Genomic DNA, 18685 nt, shown 5'->3' with positions numbered 1-18685 from the left:
TAAAAAAAAAAGTTCAGGTCATCATCGAAGCTGCATCCCTTAAAGCAGGGCTATTAAATTACGAATTTAATTGGGCCAGATTTTATAACCTGTAAATGTAGATTGGCAAAACATTTACAGCAGCCTATTCAAAAACTTTATTTTGTCACTTTTGGTAATGACAGATTTTAAACACATGCAAATGAACATATTAAAATCATAAAAATCTTTAAACTTTTGGAGTTAAAGATGTTTATGGACATCACAAAGTCCATCAACAGAATAAAAAAAGAACATCACACATCTCATCTCGTAATGTTTTCTATCAAGGTCAAGAAAAAAGCTGTAGGAAAACACAAATAACATATTTTTTTGATTATTCGACCACAGCCCAGATGTTCTGAAAGGCTGCTAAGCATGGTCAGAACTTCTTTACATGAGAAAATGTTATTTAGTAGTGTAGTGTAGTTAGTCATAATTGATCCAGACCTATTGATACTGTATATGTTTAACTCAACAGAGATGAGAATAAAGTGAGATAGCGAATTCTTTGGCTATTTCCAGGTACTATATGTAGTTTACACACTTTGTCATATCCAGTATTTTGAATGCTGGGCCACTTGGAGGTTGCTTGTGAGTTGGATGTGGCCGGTTGAATTGATATGGCCTTCCTCAAATTATGGTGCCATTCAATTCATCATCAGCTGCTCTTTGGAGTTCAGGAGCTACGGTCCCATGGCTGAAAGCTCAGGTTTTCCCCCTTTTTTTGGACTGAGTAACGAGACAGGCATTGGAGAAAACTGGAATACTGGCAAGCATGCATGTGAAAAAATATTGCAAAATACATGTTGAAAATTGTTAACTATATGCTCCATTTTGCTCTCTAAATTTACATAAGGCGTTCAAATGTTAAACACCAGGGAACCTGATGTCTCAAAGGTGAGCAGCAGGGTTTCAGAATACCAAACTAAGTAAACCAGAACCAGAGACCATTTCTCTGTCACCTACCACTAAGGTCAGATAGAGTAGGATATGTTAAATGCAAATGTCAAATGTGGTTAAACATAGTGAGCTGTACATCACGAGATTTACTTGGTCTTCCTACCGTATATCAAAATGAGCAATCATAAGGCAAGGACCTTATTTAGGAATCTGAATTTAAGTAACACACTTTGCTGCTTTTTCTTTTCAATATTTACTAAACACTAAAGGATGTTAAAATTGAGGTTCTGCTCACATATTAGCATAAGATTTTTTTTAAAAATGTACTCCTGTGTGCTTTTTAAGCTGCACTACTGAACGTCTAAATACACACTAATCAACTAATTACCACAAGCTGCACGTTCCATCAGCCAAATAGATAATTAGCCCACGTGTAAACAGCCATGGTGGCCATCCATCCGTAAATGTCGAGTTTTATCTATAAATGTTGGTGTCCTCTCTCCTCTGACACTTTCAGTTAAATTGAGGCTTGCTGGGAGCTGATTAAAATCAAAAAACCTTGCAGTATGTGAGCGGTAAGATGCCTTTTCACAGGAGATGCAGTTCAAAGTCAGTCTCATGGATAAAGCTATTAGCATCCCTGCTTCTTATCTTGCTCTGCATCGTACTCCCATCTCATCTCACCAGAAATGGGTATGCAGTAAGAAATTTGTGTGTGCAGGGAGTGAATCTTTCACTTTGTAAATTAAAGGAGACAGGCTTTCACTACGCCACTTTAAAAATGTGCATCTCTCCACGCTGCATAGTATTAAATTTGAATGACTTTAGAAAGTATTTATTCCTAGATGTATTTTTGCACTTTGTCACACTGAGAGCATGCAAAGGTTGACAGAGTTTGACCAGATTTTAAGAAGTGCATTTTATTTGTAAAAGAACTACATGTTCACAGACTATTAATCTTGAGAGGAGTCTGGGCAAGACAGTCAGAGTGTGTTTTCCTTTTCTGCTCCACTGTTAACACCTCAGTCACAACTGATTGGATGTGAAGGAAATTGCTGCACTAGTCTCTTGAGCAGTCAACCAACAGGACACTGTCAAGAGGGCGGGAGTATATATGACCCCAGCTCTTGATACCGGGTGTTTAGGTCCAAGGTAAAATTGGAAATTCCTAGCTAATTTCATCCAGTGCATGACCTCTGCCATTCTGGGACTTTATTGCTTTAATTTATCAAGGGTATGAATTGGAGGCCATTATTCCTGCTGATCTGAGATCTCTGCTGGCATGCAGCAGCATGTTGGGGTTTTATTTTCATTGGAAACTGCAAGCACTGTGCACTTAACAGGTCAATAAGCCCGAATAGACACATGATAAGCTGCAACAGCTTCCTGACTTCACCTGTGCTACACTGAGAGATGAAAATTTGTAACTGTCATTCAGCTATGAGCCGGGCCGTGATTTTGTGATGCATGCAGGTGTGCCATAGCTGATTCTGTCATCCTCAATATTAATGGAAAGGCAGAGAAAAGTAACTGTCAAGACTGCAGATATAATTTTGTAGTAAATATCAACTTAATTGCAAGGCAATCTCATTAACCAGAATGTGTAATGACTTCACCATTTAATAATATACAATACAGGTTTTAATACTGGTAATGGTTGTGCATCCATCTGTCTGTCTGTCTGTCTTTCTCTCTCTCTCTCTCTCTCTCTCTCTCTCTATATATATATATATATATATATATATATATATATACATATATAATGCACCATTGTTACTTATTTTTCAAGTATTAAACAATACTCAAGTGTCCTTTGTCCATAAAATGCAAAAAAAAAAGTAATCCCTCTGTGCTGGTCTGACGTGGCTTATCTTTGAAACCCGGTTATCATAATCCAGATGACTGGAGTTGTCTTCTCTGAAAGGCTTAAGATAAACTAAAAGGCAAACACATCATCTCCCTCAGTGTAGCACACTTCCTCCAGCTAAATTAATCTCATGTCCGGTGAAAACGTGAAATGCCGTGCCTGTTTTACTGACATGAGAGTGCCATCTGCTGATCCGAAGCATGTCCAGCATCCACCCGACATCTCTCGAAGCTAAAATGGCCCCTGTGTCAAAATGAAAACAAAGCCATTATTTTAAATAGGTAAACGGCAGCTTTAGCTTGTTTTAAAACAGTTTATTATGCAAATGCTCCCAGTTTATTTTAAATCTCTTTAATCATCTGGGGAAGAGAAACTGTGATGTTAGAGGTGAAATCCACCTAGTGTGTAATTGCAAGTGTCTTTCATGCAGCCTGTTAATGATGGAGGAGATGTTCCATTTTTGTAAGGAAAAGGTGAACAGAAAAATATGAATGTAGGGTTAGCAGCAACCGTGAATAAACTCAGGAAAAAGGCCACTGGAAGGAAATGGCTTTTTTTTTTCTTCCCACATGCATGCTCACACTTAAATCATAGCTTTTTAAGTAGCAATAAAGGATTTGTCACAATTGTTTCTTTTCAAGGTTTAAGGACATATTACACAACAAAGATAGGAAAAAGAAACAAACCCCAGGATGCTTTGATAATCTTGTTCATCTCGATTAAAATAATAAACTTCCTTAATGTTTGTATCCTTCTTTTATGTGTGTTTTTATGATGTACCTCTTTAAATGTAGGCTATAGCTCTGTACCCATCCTCATTTTCCTCACCAGAGCATGAGACAGCAGGTTTTTATGATAAAATAATGATCTGTATATAAATAATCATCTATCATCTATAGTGAGTGTCAATGTGCAGCGAATTGCATTGGGTATGATTAAATAATTGCAGTTGTGTATACCGTCTGTCCCTGTGCCTGCTATTGTCTAATCTTGCTGGTAATACAAAAGAGCTTTAGACTTTTATTTTCATAGGGAGACAAAGGCCCGTTGCTTGGCAACACAGCATGCCTGGAAAGTTAACAAACAAAACAAACTTATAATGAAAAAAACATTATTATTATAGTTGTTGTTAATAATATTATGAATGATAATAATAATGATAATAATAGTAAACTTTTAATTGTTGCAATCAAATTCTGCTTTACTGCTTATTTGATATCAGCATGAACATGTATGACCATAATAAACATGTATATATGACAATACTGTCAAATTGCACCTTTCACTGCTACTTGAAAAATGAGTAATGGTATATTGACTTATGCTATTATAGCTTTAGAGCAAAAATCACAACAGCTGATGAACCCAGAGACTCCCATTTATTAAAGTGACACTCTGTCAGGATTGTTCCTTCCAGGCTTGTATCAATGTGGGCTCAGTTTATGATCTAATGACTTGCCACTGAAACAGAAAAGGTCATTAATAATGTTGTAGTATTTGCATTTTGCTTTGCTGTGATTTTCATTTTGCCCCTCTGGTTATTCACTAGCATTCACTAACATTACCTCTTTCAACAGTTGTCCTATATAATGGTTAGGAACGCTGCAAAGCCTGACTCCATAATGGCGCCAGGAACCAGTTTAGGTATGTGCAGGAGGCTGAGAGCTTGGACAGTATGATGCTGGGTGTGACTGTTTTGTTACTTTTTTTCCACCTGATGCAACTCATATGCTTATGAATAACCATTTCTTTTTCTAGATATAGTGCAGTGCAGGACTTAGACATCTAAGACTCTTAAAATTAACCATAATACAGGTTCACAGCCTAACAGCAGTCCAGTTCTCTTTACCTTTAGCTTTTTTCTTTAAAGAGTCAGTACTGTCAAAAGGTCAAGACGGCTTGCTATTGGTCACCGGTGCACATTTACTTTTCCCCACCATCAGCAACCTCACTAACGTGCGTTTACATTGACATAAATATCACATTTATGACGGGGTTTTTGGGGTAATCCGTAGTCTGTGAGCATGTAAACAGCTTATTCTGTTCTGTTATTCTGAAACATGAATATGCTGTCTTGAGAAACTGGGATGTTTACGCAGGATGTGAATAACCTGATTTCTCTGTGTAAACACCATACCCCGAATATGAACATAAGCACGATACGCCTGGTAAATGTGTTATTCGTGTCCATGTAACATGCCGTCATGTGATGAAAAGACTTTGAAAAATATATAAAAGGAGGAGGAGTCATTATGTTCATGATGCATTAAAATTGTACATTGGAGCCAGATTTTGATGCCATCTCTATTTTAGTGGATAGGGCGGGCACGGCAAATCACACGATAACCCGTCATTTCTTTGTTGTTTCACTTTTGACAGGAAAATCCTTCAACCAGATTAAAAACCACAAATTACAGAATATTGACTTCCTTTTTTTTTCTTCTAAATTTGCATGTTAGTTTCCCTCGTTATTAACTCAAGCCCCTGTTGGGTCCAAAAATCTAAGAAAATTCTTAGAATTTACTACTTAGAAGTTACTGCGCCCAGCCCTGTAAAACTACAACATGTTTTTACACTTTGAATGGATAAACAAACAATATATAAGTGATAAATGTTGAGCGTAAGAGGTACTGGCAGGTAAATTTTGTTGCTTTGGACAGTGCCAGGCTAGCTGTCTCCCATTGTTACCAGCCTTTCTGCTGGTGGTAGATTCATTATTATGTTGCAAATATGACAGTGGTATCAATTTCCAAATTTAACTCTCTTTTAGAGAACAAATAAGCTTATTTCCTGGGAATTTGATTTCAAATTACTTGTTATTAACCATGAGGGCTTCTTGAATTCCTGCCTTTTTACTGAATTGACTGGGAGTGAATTTGCAGTAACCTGAGCATCTATTCTTCAGCAGCTTGTTTTGGCATAAATGGGGCAGGGAAGTCTCAAGTGTAAACTGATTTAGGTGGTCGCGAGTGTGAAAGTGTAAAAGCGTGATGCTATGTAGGCTACAGGAGATGATGCTCAGGCTCCTCTCATGCACCTAATAGCTGCCGAGTGACTTAAAGGGAGGCGCTAATTCGGGGGATTTATCACATGATGGATGGGAGCTGATGTGTTAAGAGACCTATGAGGGACCTAGACAGCAGTCATAAATCTTGGTTCATGCATGAAACCACAAACATATTTGCATCTCTCATTTCACCGCATGAAATTAGCTGTAAAATGTGATGGAACAGACCAGGGCCCATTCCACGGATCACTAGAGGAGGGATAGCCATTTTCAACCCAATTTCTGCAATCTAATTTGAGCACTGGCTTGGACTCTGAAGTGGAGTGGTGATATTGGAGCATTACTCATACGGAAATGCACTGTCAGTCAGATACTGTCTTAGTCTGCATGTACAGAAACACGATAAGTAAATTACAGATCTTAAGGTGCTGATGATGACACATTTTTTCATTTTGTTATGCCTTTAAGTAGCATATGTTCAACTGCCTCTGTGTTAGAGGCTGTTTCATTGATGCTGTAACAAGGCTGTGGTAGGATTTGATGGCTGTGTCAATTAGCAATCGATCTGAAGGGAAATGGGCAAGACTTTGAAACAAATTATTAAAGAAAAGAACAAAGCATTCACCATAGACTATTATGCCTCACACATGGAGGCTGAACATACCACCCTGATCTTTGGGTTCATATTAGGGGAAAGTAAGGGGGAAGTAATTTCATATCTCACTCATGTTTTTTATTACCTTACATCTTATTATAAATACACTCCATGAACGTATTTCTATTCCTCACTTTACTGTTCTCTCATTACTTTATGCTCCAACCAACAGCTTTCCCACTTTCCTGCCTGTATCCATCACTTATCACTAAGTGTTGAGGTTTTGTGTTAAATTGCGTGCCAACAAAACGCGGTCTGTTCATTTGTCTTTACTACAAGCTAACGCGTAGAACATCCCAGTTAGTAAACACCTGGCTGGTAAACTGTTGGAAAATGAATGTTACACCTGCTTTTCATTTTTCATGCTGTTATTTTAGCCTATAGATGTTAATTACTTTGGCCTTCATGGGGATGCACCTCACAGTAGTGTGCTGTGTTGGTTGTCTGAGGGGCAGATTTGAGAAACTATGTGATTATGTTAGTTTTAAAGTTTCACAAGTGCTCACTGTAGTTAAGTGAGGTTGTAAGGATAGAAGGTGTGGTGGTATGCTGTATAGATTGAAAAACCCTAGAAAGGATCATTTGGGATTTATCATTTTGGTTTATGTAAGTAAAACTGTATTGTATTTTATTTTATTTCTGTTACTGTTGGTGTTCCCCAAGTTTTAGTCATTGTGTAACTGAAAGTATGATGCAGGCTGAGACGTGATCTGGTTTCTATGTTTGGAAAGTTTGTCCAATATGATTTTAACGTATTTATTCAAAAACATTTCAGAAAATGTGTAAATATCTCGAGTTGTCTATGTCAGAGAAGATGACTGACTCAAACAAATGAACAGATAGACACAAAACGAAAGACAAAATAAAAAAGAGCCCACATTGGTAAACAATAGATGATGTCAACTCCTGAATTGCCGTTGCCACAACAACCAGCAGGACAGATCTGAAACATCTTCGGATTTAGTGTACTTAGTGTACTTAGGCCCATAGAGGGTAGCAGGCACACTAATAATTTTAGGAAATTTAAATCACCGGGTCCATTTATTTAAGACCACAGACCTCTGCGGATAACTCAGCTCCTGGTATAAACAGTCTCATCGTCTTGATCTTTAATTATCAGAGAAAAAAGGTGAGCACACAGCAGCAGGTGCCGGGCCTGGTTGCCTGTCTGTGGCGAGCTGAACAGCATCACAGAGACACTGATTTTTGACGCAAAACTGCTTAATTCTGTTTTTATATTAAAATTGAATTAGTAAAACAAAGAGGGATATCATGTACAAAATGACTGTAACATTGGAAGATACCCAAGTGATTTTTTAAATTTCCGTTGGATTTGCACTGGAGGCAGAACGGCCGTGAAGCATGCCAATTTCCCGAATCTAGCAGGAAAACACGCTAAATACTCTATTATGAATTATATAAAGCTATATTAGATATGATATGAATGATTTGATTTTATGATAAAATATGCATCCAGTGCTTTCACAGTGCTTGTCATTTGTGTCCACAGGGAGGAGAGAGACGTGCAGACACACAAAGATAGACAGGCAGACAGCAACGCACACACTTGAAGACACAAAGCCAGAGACACACAAACAAGCAAGAACAGAGAGACAAAAACAGAGCTTTCCGTGTGATTAGAAAAGAGCAGAGAAGGAGAATTGCTCCTGACCGGTGCAGAAAAATGTGCTCCTCTTGTGAACGGCCATTCGACTGTGGACGGGCTGCTGTGCGACAGTTAACATAGCGGTGCTCTTCCGCATCTAGTGTGAAGCCAGCATTACATTGCCAGCGCCCATAGCTTCAGTTTTAACTTTTACATGTATTTTTTTCACAGAGGGAAGCCTGTGAATTTTGTTTCAGTATCTTCATTGCTAGTTTGGACAAGACGAATAATTAGAGGGATTAATAACTCTAAAATTTACACATGGGAATGTGGCTATTGTTGAATGTGAATAGACAGTATGCTTTAAATGGCTCGTATTGTGAAAAGTCATATTTCAGTGTCTTTTTTTAAAATAAAGCAGGATAGAGGCTATATAAATACTTTGAAATTATCAAAATACTCAGTCCACAGAAAAATGCACACAGTCTGCATTCAATGTGTCTCTACGTGTGACGTCTGAGAGTGAGCGGGGAAACTTGTTTTGTTACTTCTCTGTTTCACCTAAGAGCACAGCTCATATGCTTCTAAATAACTTCTGCAAAATTTGCACAAGTCATTTGGTTTTCCGAACACAGTACAGTGCAGGAGTGGGACATCTGTAACTCTAAAGATTAACCATTATAAATGTTCACAGACTGATAGGCTAGCTTTTACCTGTCCACTTCTCCATACCCTCAAGAGTCAGTACTGTTAGGAGGGTGAGACAAATTTGTGAGTAAAAGTCCTTAAAAAAGAATAATAATAATCATAATAATAAGCTTTATTTATAGAGCACTTCTCATTTAAGGAATGCAGCTCGAAGTGCCTCACAGTAAAAGAAGTGCAACAGAATAAACATAAACAATAAGAATAAGAATAAACAATCCGATGACATGTCGTGAAAAACAAGAAATAAAAGTCAAAGCAAAACAGATACCAGTTAAAACAGTCCATATAGCAGAATTGCGAAATAAAAAATACAAGAGTTTTTTTTAATTAAAAGTCAGACTAAATAAATAAAATAAATAAATAATAAAATAAATAAAATAAAATAGTAAAAAATGTTTACAGAGCCTGCTGCTCTTCTGGCTTTTGGAAGGGTATTCCTTAGTATTGGAGTGTAGTTAACAAAAGCTGTGCTGCGTATTTTCTTGTGCGTATGATTGTGTGTATTTTAAAACCCAGCAGTAGAGAGCTCCTGAAGGATTAGCAAGTCTCTTTTTCTGATGTGTGAGTCTCCAACAGATAAGAAAAAAATCTTTCCTGCAAAGTAAGATTTAAACCATCTCAAAACAGTCCCAGACAGCCCAACCCAGCTCTTTAGGCAGTCGATGAGAATACCATGATCAGAGGTATCAAAAGCAGCACTAATGTCCAAAAGGACAGGGACAGAGACGTTAATGGAATCAGTACTAAGCCTGAGGTCATTAACAAATTTAATAAGGGCCGTACAATATAGCCAGAGTTACAATGGAGACAACTGAAACCTTTGGCTGAAGATGACACATGGCACACCTTGTTCTGATTTGATTCACACCCACTTTTTTTCTGGCTACGCTAGTGGTTGGTTATTTATAAGGGTTAGAAAAAAAACTGGTGAAAACCATCCTTTCTGTTACATGATTTGCCACTTACGTTAGAGCGATCTGGCGTTAAATTGTCCAACAGAGGTTTTCAGCTTTTTGCTTTGTTGAGGTTTGTCTTCTTGTCATGGCAATAACTCTGTGTGTTGTTGTGATATTCGCACTCTCTTTTCACAGCTGTGGTGAGTACAATCTGCTAAAATGTTTGTCAGTATAAACTGCTGTTTACTAGAATTAAGATTTTCTTCTGTTATGGCACTGCCTTGATATTTTGAAACCAAAAAGCCAGCTGTTTCTTTTCCTTTTTTGTGACGAATCTCTTGATATATATTGTGATTTAAATTCCGCTATATTCTCTTCCTCTCGATGCATTTAATATAAGTACTAAGGGAAATAAAATTGTGTGTATGTTTAGAGGGGGACCTGCGCTTTGCCTCCTACTATGGAGACCACATGGTGCTGCAGCAGTCTCCAGAGAGAGCTGTGCTGTGGGGCTATGGCCCTGAGGGCGCACAGGTGACGCTCAACTTGTTAGGACCAACGAAACATAACACCTTACAGGTCCATGTGACAAATGGTGAGTACAGCAACTTGTTGTCAGGTGGGGAGGTTATATTGACAAGCACAGACTGCTGAAAATGCCAAACTGTATATTTTAATACAGTCTAGAGATGGGTCAAACTGACCGACAGGAACAGATATGGGAGAGATGGTATTTTTGAATCAGAGCTTTGTGAAGACAGTCAGGGTGTGGACCTGAAAGAAGTGGAACTATGGCATGCTTTGGAGGTATTGGAGGTTCTTATAAATGTCTTGTGTCCTGATTACATATTTCAGTAAAAATCACAGAGTCTTTAATTTGATAAACACCATTACTCTCTTTGTAGCGACTTTAATCCGGCATCCCAAGTGTATGTCTCAGGTGTCCAGAGAATGGACACTTTCTTTAAGCTGTTTTCTAAGTATAGCTCCATAAGTACAATTAATATGTGATAAAAGTTAGGTCAGTTTTTATCAACAAGATGCGTTACAATCTTTCATCTCTCTTTCCTGGAAAAAAAAAGGTCAAAGGGAAACAGCTATCACTAATTATTTGGACACCGTCACAAACTGGTTTAGGGAATGTGAGGAGGAGGGTAGAAGGAGGAAGGGGGTAGATAAACAGCATAACCAGTATATGGATGTGTGTTGTGTGCTTTTGAAGGTGCAAAAAAGTGATGCAGTGTGGATGTCACCTGTAGGAGGGGAGAGACAGAATGCAGAAGGACCAGATTTTCTAGCTGAAGGGCTCAGATGAGCCCTGAAATTAGCTGACAAATCTCGGATGTCCCCTGATGTGATTACTATGGTTAGCCAGGACATCCTGTTGTTTACAGTGCATTTTGCAATCTAACTGTCTCTTTTGCTTACGAAGGATCCTGACTGAGTGAAATAACCCAAAAGCATCTTAGTGGCAGCCATGATAACGGCTGGTCAAAATGTCTTAATGCTAAGCATATGGCTACATTGGACCATCCTTTACAAAAGGAAAGGAGATAATGCTGTCCCATAATTCCCCAGCAGGTGTCACCCATAACAACTACAAAGCACAATCAGTCAGCTTAAAAGGTGTTTACTGAGTTGTGTTGTGGTCTTTACGCTATTACATCCATAGTCTTATAATCACATATATGCCTTGAATTTATATATTCTTCAAAAACATTATATTTTTATATTTCCTCTTATATGCTTATTCTGTTCAATTCTATTGTATATGCCAGTTTATGTATACCTTTAACTGTTTATGAAGGTTCTCAGCAAAAATATTTAACAAAATAGTTCGTGAAATAAACATCCTGAATCAACAAGATCACAATCAGCTTATTAACATTACTACAGAAGTCTTCCTTTCAAGAACAAGGGATGTTTTAGCATGATGATGTTTTTAATTCAACATATATGAGATATGTACAGCAGTCAGTTTGTATACCTTACAGTTTTTGTTCATCTTGTGTAAGTCTGCATGAATTCTCTTTAACACCTTTCATTTACCTCATTTTGTTTTTCATTGCGGTCGAGGAAAACTGGTTAGGAAAGGAAATTCTTTTGACTATTCGACATCATGTTTTAATGGCTGTATTTACAGGAATCTGGCGAGTCACCCTCGACCCTGTTGAAGCTGGTGGTCCCTACAATGTGACAGCAGCCACTAAAAGCAGCAAAGCCATTCTGACAGATGTGCTGTTTGGAGATATTTGGCTGTGTGGAGGGCAGAGCAACATGCAGCTGAAATTATCTCAGGTACGCCAAGCCAGGTGAAGATGTGTCTCTCTGATTGGCTCATTCACTATCACAACGATGTGCAGTAGAAGTCTGTTTTAATGGCCAAATCTCAAAAGAAAACCCTTTCACTTATATTACACACATAAGATAGAATAAATTAAATCTGCTTTATTTATGGTTTGGTGCAACAGAATTGAATTTCAATCTGGTATGTATGTGGATATTTAGTCATATTTTATTGTGAAATGATCTCTCTTTTATGAATTTTCAGGTTTTTAACGCAACAAATGAGATCAAGCTCTCAAAAAAGTATCCTCAGGTGAGGTTTTTTATGGCAGCCTTGAAGCTGAGTGAAAGTGAGCAGAATGATTTGATTGGAGTAGAAATTCCTTGGTCTGTGGCCCCAAAAAGTGAGTCAAAGATTTATTTATTTATTCATTCATAATATTGTTTTGATGTGTTTGCAGCTAAAGGTGGATTTCCTTCACTCACCAGCTAAAAAAAAAAAAAAACGATCAAAATCTATTGAGTGTCTCGCAGATTTTGGAATCTCCCAGCCTCAGTGGCAAGTGGACAAAGAAGTTCATTTCCAACCCTGGTTGGAATATTGAACTGAAACTGAGTCAGTTCTTAATGTGTTTTGAAAACATGCATATATTGCATAAGTTCCTAAATCCAGGCTAGTTTTTGTTGTGGTTCCAGCACAGGGCACTGTAGTACTTATATTGTAATCATATTTGAAAAACAAAACAAACAATAACAAAATAAATAAAAAATCTCAAACATTTGCTGTTTGTTTATGTGCATACTACCACCTAAATGCATACTGCTGATGCACTGATTAACAGGCAGATGTGTTTTCAGATGTGACAGCCTTCTCTGCGCTGTGCTGGCTCTATGGACGTTACTTGTATGAGACGCTGAAGTACCCCATAGGATTGGTGGAGTCCTGTTTTGGAACCACACCTATCGAAGCCTGGTCATCTTCAAGAGTACTGCAGCAATGTGGACTTGAGAACAGCGGGTAAAGATATGACACCAAAAAAAAACAAAATTCACAATTCACTGAACCTGTCAACTGATATTTATGGTAACTGATTTGGGAATTTTACCATGACACACTGCTTCCATGCAAGTGTCTTAACTTGTTCTCGTGCTCCCAAACGTTCTGTGGAAGAATCAAGAAAAGTTAGCATGCATTAACTGCACTGTTGCTACTTTTTTCAGATTAACATTTCCTGATTATAAAAGGAACTCTGTCTTGTGGAATGCAATGATCCGCCCACTGCTCAATATGACCATCAAAGGAGCCATCTGGTACCAAGGTGAGACTACCTGAACAGTTATCAGATGTTCATCAGCGCCACGAGTAGTGAAGCTTTTGTTCTTTGCCCAAACCCAACCAGCCCCAACGTCCAGTTTGTGCTGGGCTGTAACTTATCAACATTCCCCCAGCCTTAAATCAGGTCAGGTTCACAGCAATTTCAGTAGTTCTATATGAGTATGTACAACTTCCTCCCTGAAAAAGAAGGAAAAAAAACCTCATCAGAATCATCAGAAATGCAGCTAAGATCACCACCACCACCACTCAAACCCAGCTCTTACAGTGAAAAGAAAAGCAACCTGAATCACTCAGGAATCTACACAACCCCCTCATCACGTGTTTCAGTTACTTCCTTCAGGCAAATGTTTCAGAGCACCCCAGGCCAAAGGGAAAACTTACCACAATGCATGTTTTAAACAAGGCAAGATAGTCATTGCTCTTTTAATGTAGCTGCACACATTTTTATTGATCTATTGAAATGTTATTTGAGTTTATGTATTTTTCTGTGGGTGTCATGGGTGTGAATGCTTTCTCATGTTGTAGGCCCCCACCGAAGGCAATTTTCTGGCACTATATGATAGACAATAACGTTTTTTGGATCTTGAATCTTAAGTTAACAAACTGTTAGGTTTCACAGCACTTAGCATTGCATTGCTCCATCTCCTCAGAGTTGCCTATGTTCTGCTGCTCCTGCGAGTTTTGTGCTCTGACAAACGGTATATTCCTATAGCTCACCAAATGTACCAACAGTCCCGTTTTTGCATTTTAGCTCTGAGGGTGATCATTTATGAATGCACCCCATGTAACAAATGTCTGTTACTGTACTGAAAAGATGCTAGTCGACTTTATCTTGATTTTGATATTTTACTATGGAAAAGTTGGGTTTTTAATTTGACTCAGCCCCCAAATTATGCACTTGTATCGGGCTTTGCTTAGGGGATGATGATGATGATAGCTGGAACATGTAAAATCATGCCTCTGAAAGCCTCATGTCTTTTTCAGGTGAGGCAAATGCATTTAGTCGTCAACCCCGCAAGTACAGCTGTTCCTTCCCTGCTTTGATTGATGACTGGAGGAGGGCATTTCATGAGGGTTCAGGGGGACAGACAGCTGACGACTTCCCATTTGGTTTTGTCCAGGTATGCATTGGTGTTTAACTTTTAATTTTCATTATGAAACAAGAATAAATAAAAGACATTTAAAAATTTTACTATAAATATTGTGTAGGTCTTAGACTTAACTTTTTTTGTAAACACTGCTATGCAGTAAGTAGAAATTTCTGACTTTGGTGCCCCCTTGTGATTGGATCAAAGAATAGAATATGTGCTGCTATTCTGCCACTGAGTAGGAAAAAAGCAGAATTGCTTTTGCAAACTTCATTTCTAGTGATTTATTCAAGGATTTTTTTTTGTATTTGCAGCTGTCCACATTCCAACCACACTCGACTGCAGAAAACTTCCCATTTCTCCGCTGGCACCAGACAGCAGACATCGGCTATGTCCCGAATCCCCAAATGCCAAAAACCTTTATGGCTGTGGCTTTGGATTTACCAGATCCATCATCACCTTTTTTTCCGTAAAGACAATGTTTATTTGTACTCATAGCATATAACATCCGCACCACACCCAGGCGCATTACACTTGGTTATAAATGTGTGCTAGTGTGTTTAAAATATGGTACCATGTTCTTGAAGACTAATTTCTGTGACTTTTAAGCTAACATTCAAACTCAGACTGTTGGACTCGTCTAAAAGTAGAAAACAGTCAGAATTGAAAATTGTATCAATAGCGTTAAGCATTAACGTGAAAAAATATTGTGTACAATATAAGAGCCAGTTATTATCAATCAAATTGTACTTTAGATTCTGCACAAATGTGAGTAACTTTGCACCTTGCATTATGAAAATTGCACATTATCCTACAAAAACATGACAACTCACGAAATAAAAGTTAACAAATATCATTTACTGAAAATTATATTCTTTAGGAAAATAAATCTAGGGCAGGCATGTCAAACTGGTCCACTGGGGGGCCGGTGTGGCTGCAGGTTTTGTTTCCAACCAAGTAGCAGCACACCAGACTTGACTCATTTAATCAACTGATCTCCGTCTTCAGACAGTTGATTGGTCAAACTGTGTGCTCTTGGTTGGTTGGCACAAAAACCTGCAGCCACATCGGCCCCCCTGTGGACCAGTTTGACATGCCTGATCTAGGGAATGATTGCATCGCAAACAGACTATATGGTTTAAAAAATCAGTCATCAGAATAGGTATTATGAAAGTAAATGTGACCAAAGAAAAATAATAATTGTTTAAATAAAGTTAGAAATTTGTGCCCACTAGCAAAGGTGGCAAGACTTAATTGACCAGCTGATTAATCACGCACATCCTCATCAACAACTGAGCAACTCCTTCATGTAGCTTCTCAAATTTCAGAATCCATGTAAAACTAACTCCAAATTTCAGTTTCAGCTCAGTGGTTAGCACTGTTGCCTCACAGCAAGAAGGTCCTAGGTTTGAGCCGCAGCCCACCCAGACCTTTCTGTGTGGATTTAGCATGTTCTCCCCATGTTTATGTGGGTTTCCTCCGGCACTCAAGTTTCCCCCACCACCATCAAAGCATGGACGTTATGTTAAAACACCTGTCAGTGCTCCTGACCAGAGCGCTGGCAGAGGATGTGGCTCCCAATTATTCTTTGGATCGATTTAAAATCCTTAATAGCATCAATAAAAATTGTAATGGACCTACCCCTGATATGTTATCAAGACCCAATAAGTCTCTGACACGTCAACACATCACAGCAGACTTTTTTTAATGTACCAAAGATATTATTAAAATTATGCATAAAATGATATGACCTGCTATTGAATTTTGAATTGATGAGTGCTGTATTGACTTTCAACCTCCCTATCCAGTTCTACCATGTGGTTCACCCATTATGTTTGTTAAAATGATTAGTGTTGTTTTTTTTGTTTGTTTGTTTCAGGATCCATCCCCGAGACAAGCAGGATGTAGCCTACAGACTGACTTTGGGAGCTAGGGCGGTGGCTTATAATGAGAAGGGCGTTGTCTTCCATGGACCGTTCCCTAAAAAAGTCCTGTCCGATCAAGAGTACATCAATGTTACCTACGGAAAATTTCTGTCACGCCGTCACAAAACATCTTTGAGGTAAGGCTCGCAGTCAGTGTGAGGGCTAGATTTTGGATATCGTGATATCTGAAGTGTTACCTTCTCCTACAGTAATATGATGTCATTGTTTGCTTTTACCCACTAAGTCATTATATCCACATAACTGATCATTCTTAAAATATTTTAAATATTTTGTGAAAGCACCAATAGTCAGCCCTACAATATTCCCACAATAACAATATCTGTTTGGTCAAAAATATTGTAGTTTTTTATTTTCTCTGCTTTGTTTTAACGACAATCATATATACTTGATGTTTGCTCTAATAATTCATTCAACAAGCCTAATTCTCTAAGTAAATAAATAAGCACTTTTTTTTTCTTTAATCCAGATTTCGTGCTCAGGGAGTCCTACTAAGTCTGGCTGGCTTCCAGCTCCCATCTGGCAGTGGAATCAAAACTCTGTCCAGTTAAAAACCAATTTGTGTCAGCCTCCGAGTGAAGTTGTCGCCCTGCGATATGCATGGAGAGACTGGCCCTGTAATTTTAAAGCCTGTCCAATCTACAGCGCCAACCGGGTTTTGCCTGCACCTCCTTTTATTGTCACACTCCCATAGGTCAAAGGAAAGGAAGAACTCCAAGAAGACAAAGTGATGAAGAACACGTGCCTTTGTTTATTTACGTCAAAATGAGTTGATTAAACATACATGTAGCCAGATATACAAAGTCCAATCCACAGTGATAAGCTCAGAACAAAGTGACACAGACAGTTGATTGTTATTGAGTTAAATCTTAAAACAAATACTTTTCTGTATTTCACAGATAATTAAGCAGGATGACTTTGCCATAACATGGATGAATTATATTGCCTGGGGTTTTCTTTTCTTTGTTTGAATTGGTTTAAGACTTTACAACCAGTTTGGGTGAGTAATAAGTAAAAAGAGTCAGAGTGGGGCACTGCCAGATCCCACTTACTGCTAAGCAAAAAGTACAGTCTACAATTCATGACATCTGCATAACAGTCTGTCTTAAACTTTTTTTTTAACTAGAGTAGTTAAGTTTTGTACACCATCCACACTTTAGTGTGTCATCTAAATGGAGAATATCACTAGACTAATGCTGTTATGTAATGTCTAAGGATATAGAGTTTGGCAGTTTTACTATATTCTGGCTGAGCAGTTGCCATCTATCGATCTATCTATCTATCTATCTATCTGTGGGATATGGTTATATTTAACAACAAACATGCATCTTTATGACTTAACAATTTGCCCAATTAAATGAGGATTCAACCACTTAGTTTGTGTGGGTGTTACATTCAAATCTGATGCTTTTACTGAAAAGTAAACCAGATAAACCTTGTACCTTGAACTTTGAATTGCAATAAAATCATTGATTGATCAAAATAATGTGTTGTTTGATTTGGAAAAAAACAAACAAAAAAAACACAAGTGTGATACAACTAGGTGACAACAATTAAAACTAGTGCAAGAGTGGGCCGTGTATCAAAACTACAGAATATGAGAAAAAATAAACCTCTGTTTCAGTTTTTTGGTGAGGAGCCTGGCCAACAACAGGACGACACACCTCAAAACGTATCCATTGGCAGCTAAATAAATCAAGTTAAAAAAGACATCTGTTTATTAAGAACTCTTAAATCATACTGACTTTAAGCTGGCTGAACCTTTGTATTTAGCATATACTGTACATGTTAATGTAACTGAAATAATAATTAGAACACATTGTTTAATGTATTTTATTTGTATCTTTCAGCTTAGGTTTGAATGTTTAATGTGTAGTTCTTGCTAAATAAATACCACATAAATATAAATTTACCATGCATAAATAAGTCAGCCAATTTTATGACCTAAAAATGTGATTCCAGAATTGTTAATGATTTATTAATGGATCATGTGACACATCAGAGGATATGAGAAGGGTAAAGGTAACTTGGAGCAACAGGTTGCCAGTGTGATAAAGCCAAAATCAATGAAATGTGATCATGAATATACATCATGCAATGTTTAATGTATTAGAATATTTTCTTTATATATTTCAGCTTGATTTAGACAGTTCACTTGAAGAAAGATTGAAATGATTTAATATCATGGTTTACGTGTCACCTTGAAATATCGCCATCTTAATACTTTTCATCTGGGAAAACAGGTTAAAAGTATTATTTAAGTCTAAAAAAAATCATTCCAGTGGCAAAGTTACCACACTGTTTACAGTAAGTTCTTGTTTTACTAATGAAAACATCACAACACACAAGACTTCTGCTTTACAGTTAAGGTC

At 37.8% G+C, this 18685-nt stretch overlaps 1 protein-coding gene across 1 annotated transcript; it reads left to right on the top strand.

Moving 5' to 3' along the window:
- Window positions 1-9701: 9701 nt before the first annotated feature.
- On the top strand, window positions 9702-17799 carry LOC121938199 (sialate O-acetylesterase-like). The gene is given in 11 exon segments (XM_088078664.1): window positions 9702-9860; window positions 10094-10255; window positions 11804-11958; window positions 12212-12350; window positions 12805-12964; window positions 13168-13265; window positions 14267-14403; window positions 14685-14839; window positions 16250-16392; window positions 16395-16432; window positions 16783-17799. Coding segments are annotated over 11 exon segments (1467 nt in total). The 5' UTR covers window positions 9702-9805; the 3' UTR covers window positions 17008-17799.
- The last annotated feature ends 886 nt before the right edge of the window (window positions 17800-18685 follow it).

Source organism: Plectropomus leopardus, chromosome 6, assembly GCF_026936395.1.
Source record: "Plectropomus leopardus strain MGB_pleo_1.0 chromosome 6, ASM2693639v1, whole genome shotgun sequence".
Lineage (NCBI taxonomy): Eukaryota > Metazoa > Chordata > Actinopteri > Perciformes > Serranidae > Plectropomus > Plectropomus leopardus.
The sequence above is the reverse complement of the archived record's forward strand: the minus strand, read 5'-3'. Positions and strand labels throughout refer to the sequence as shown.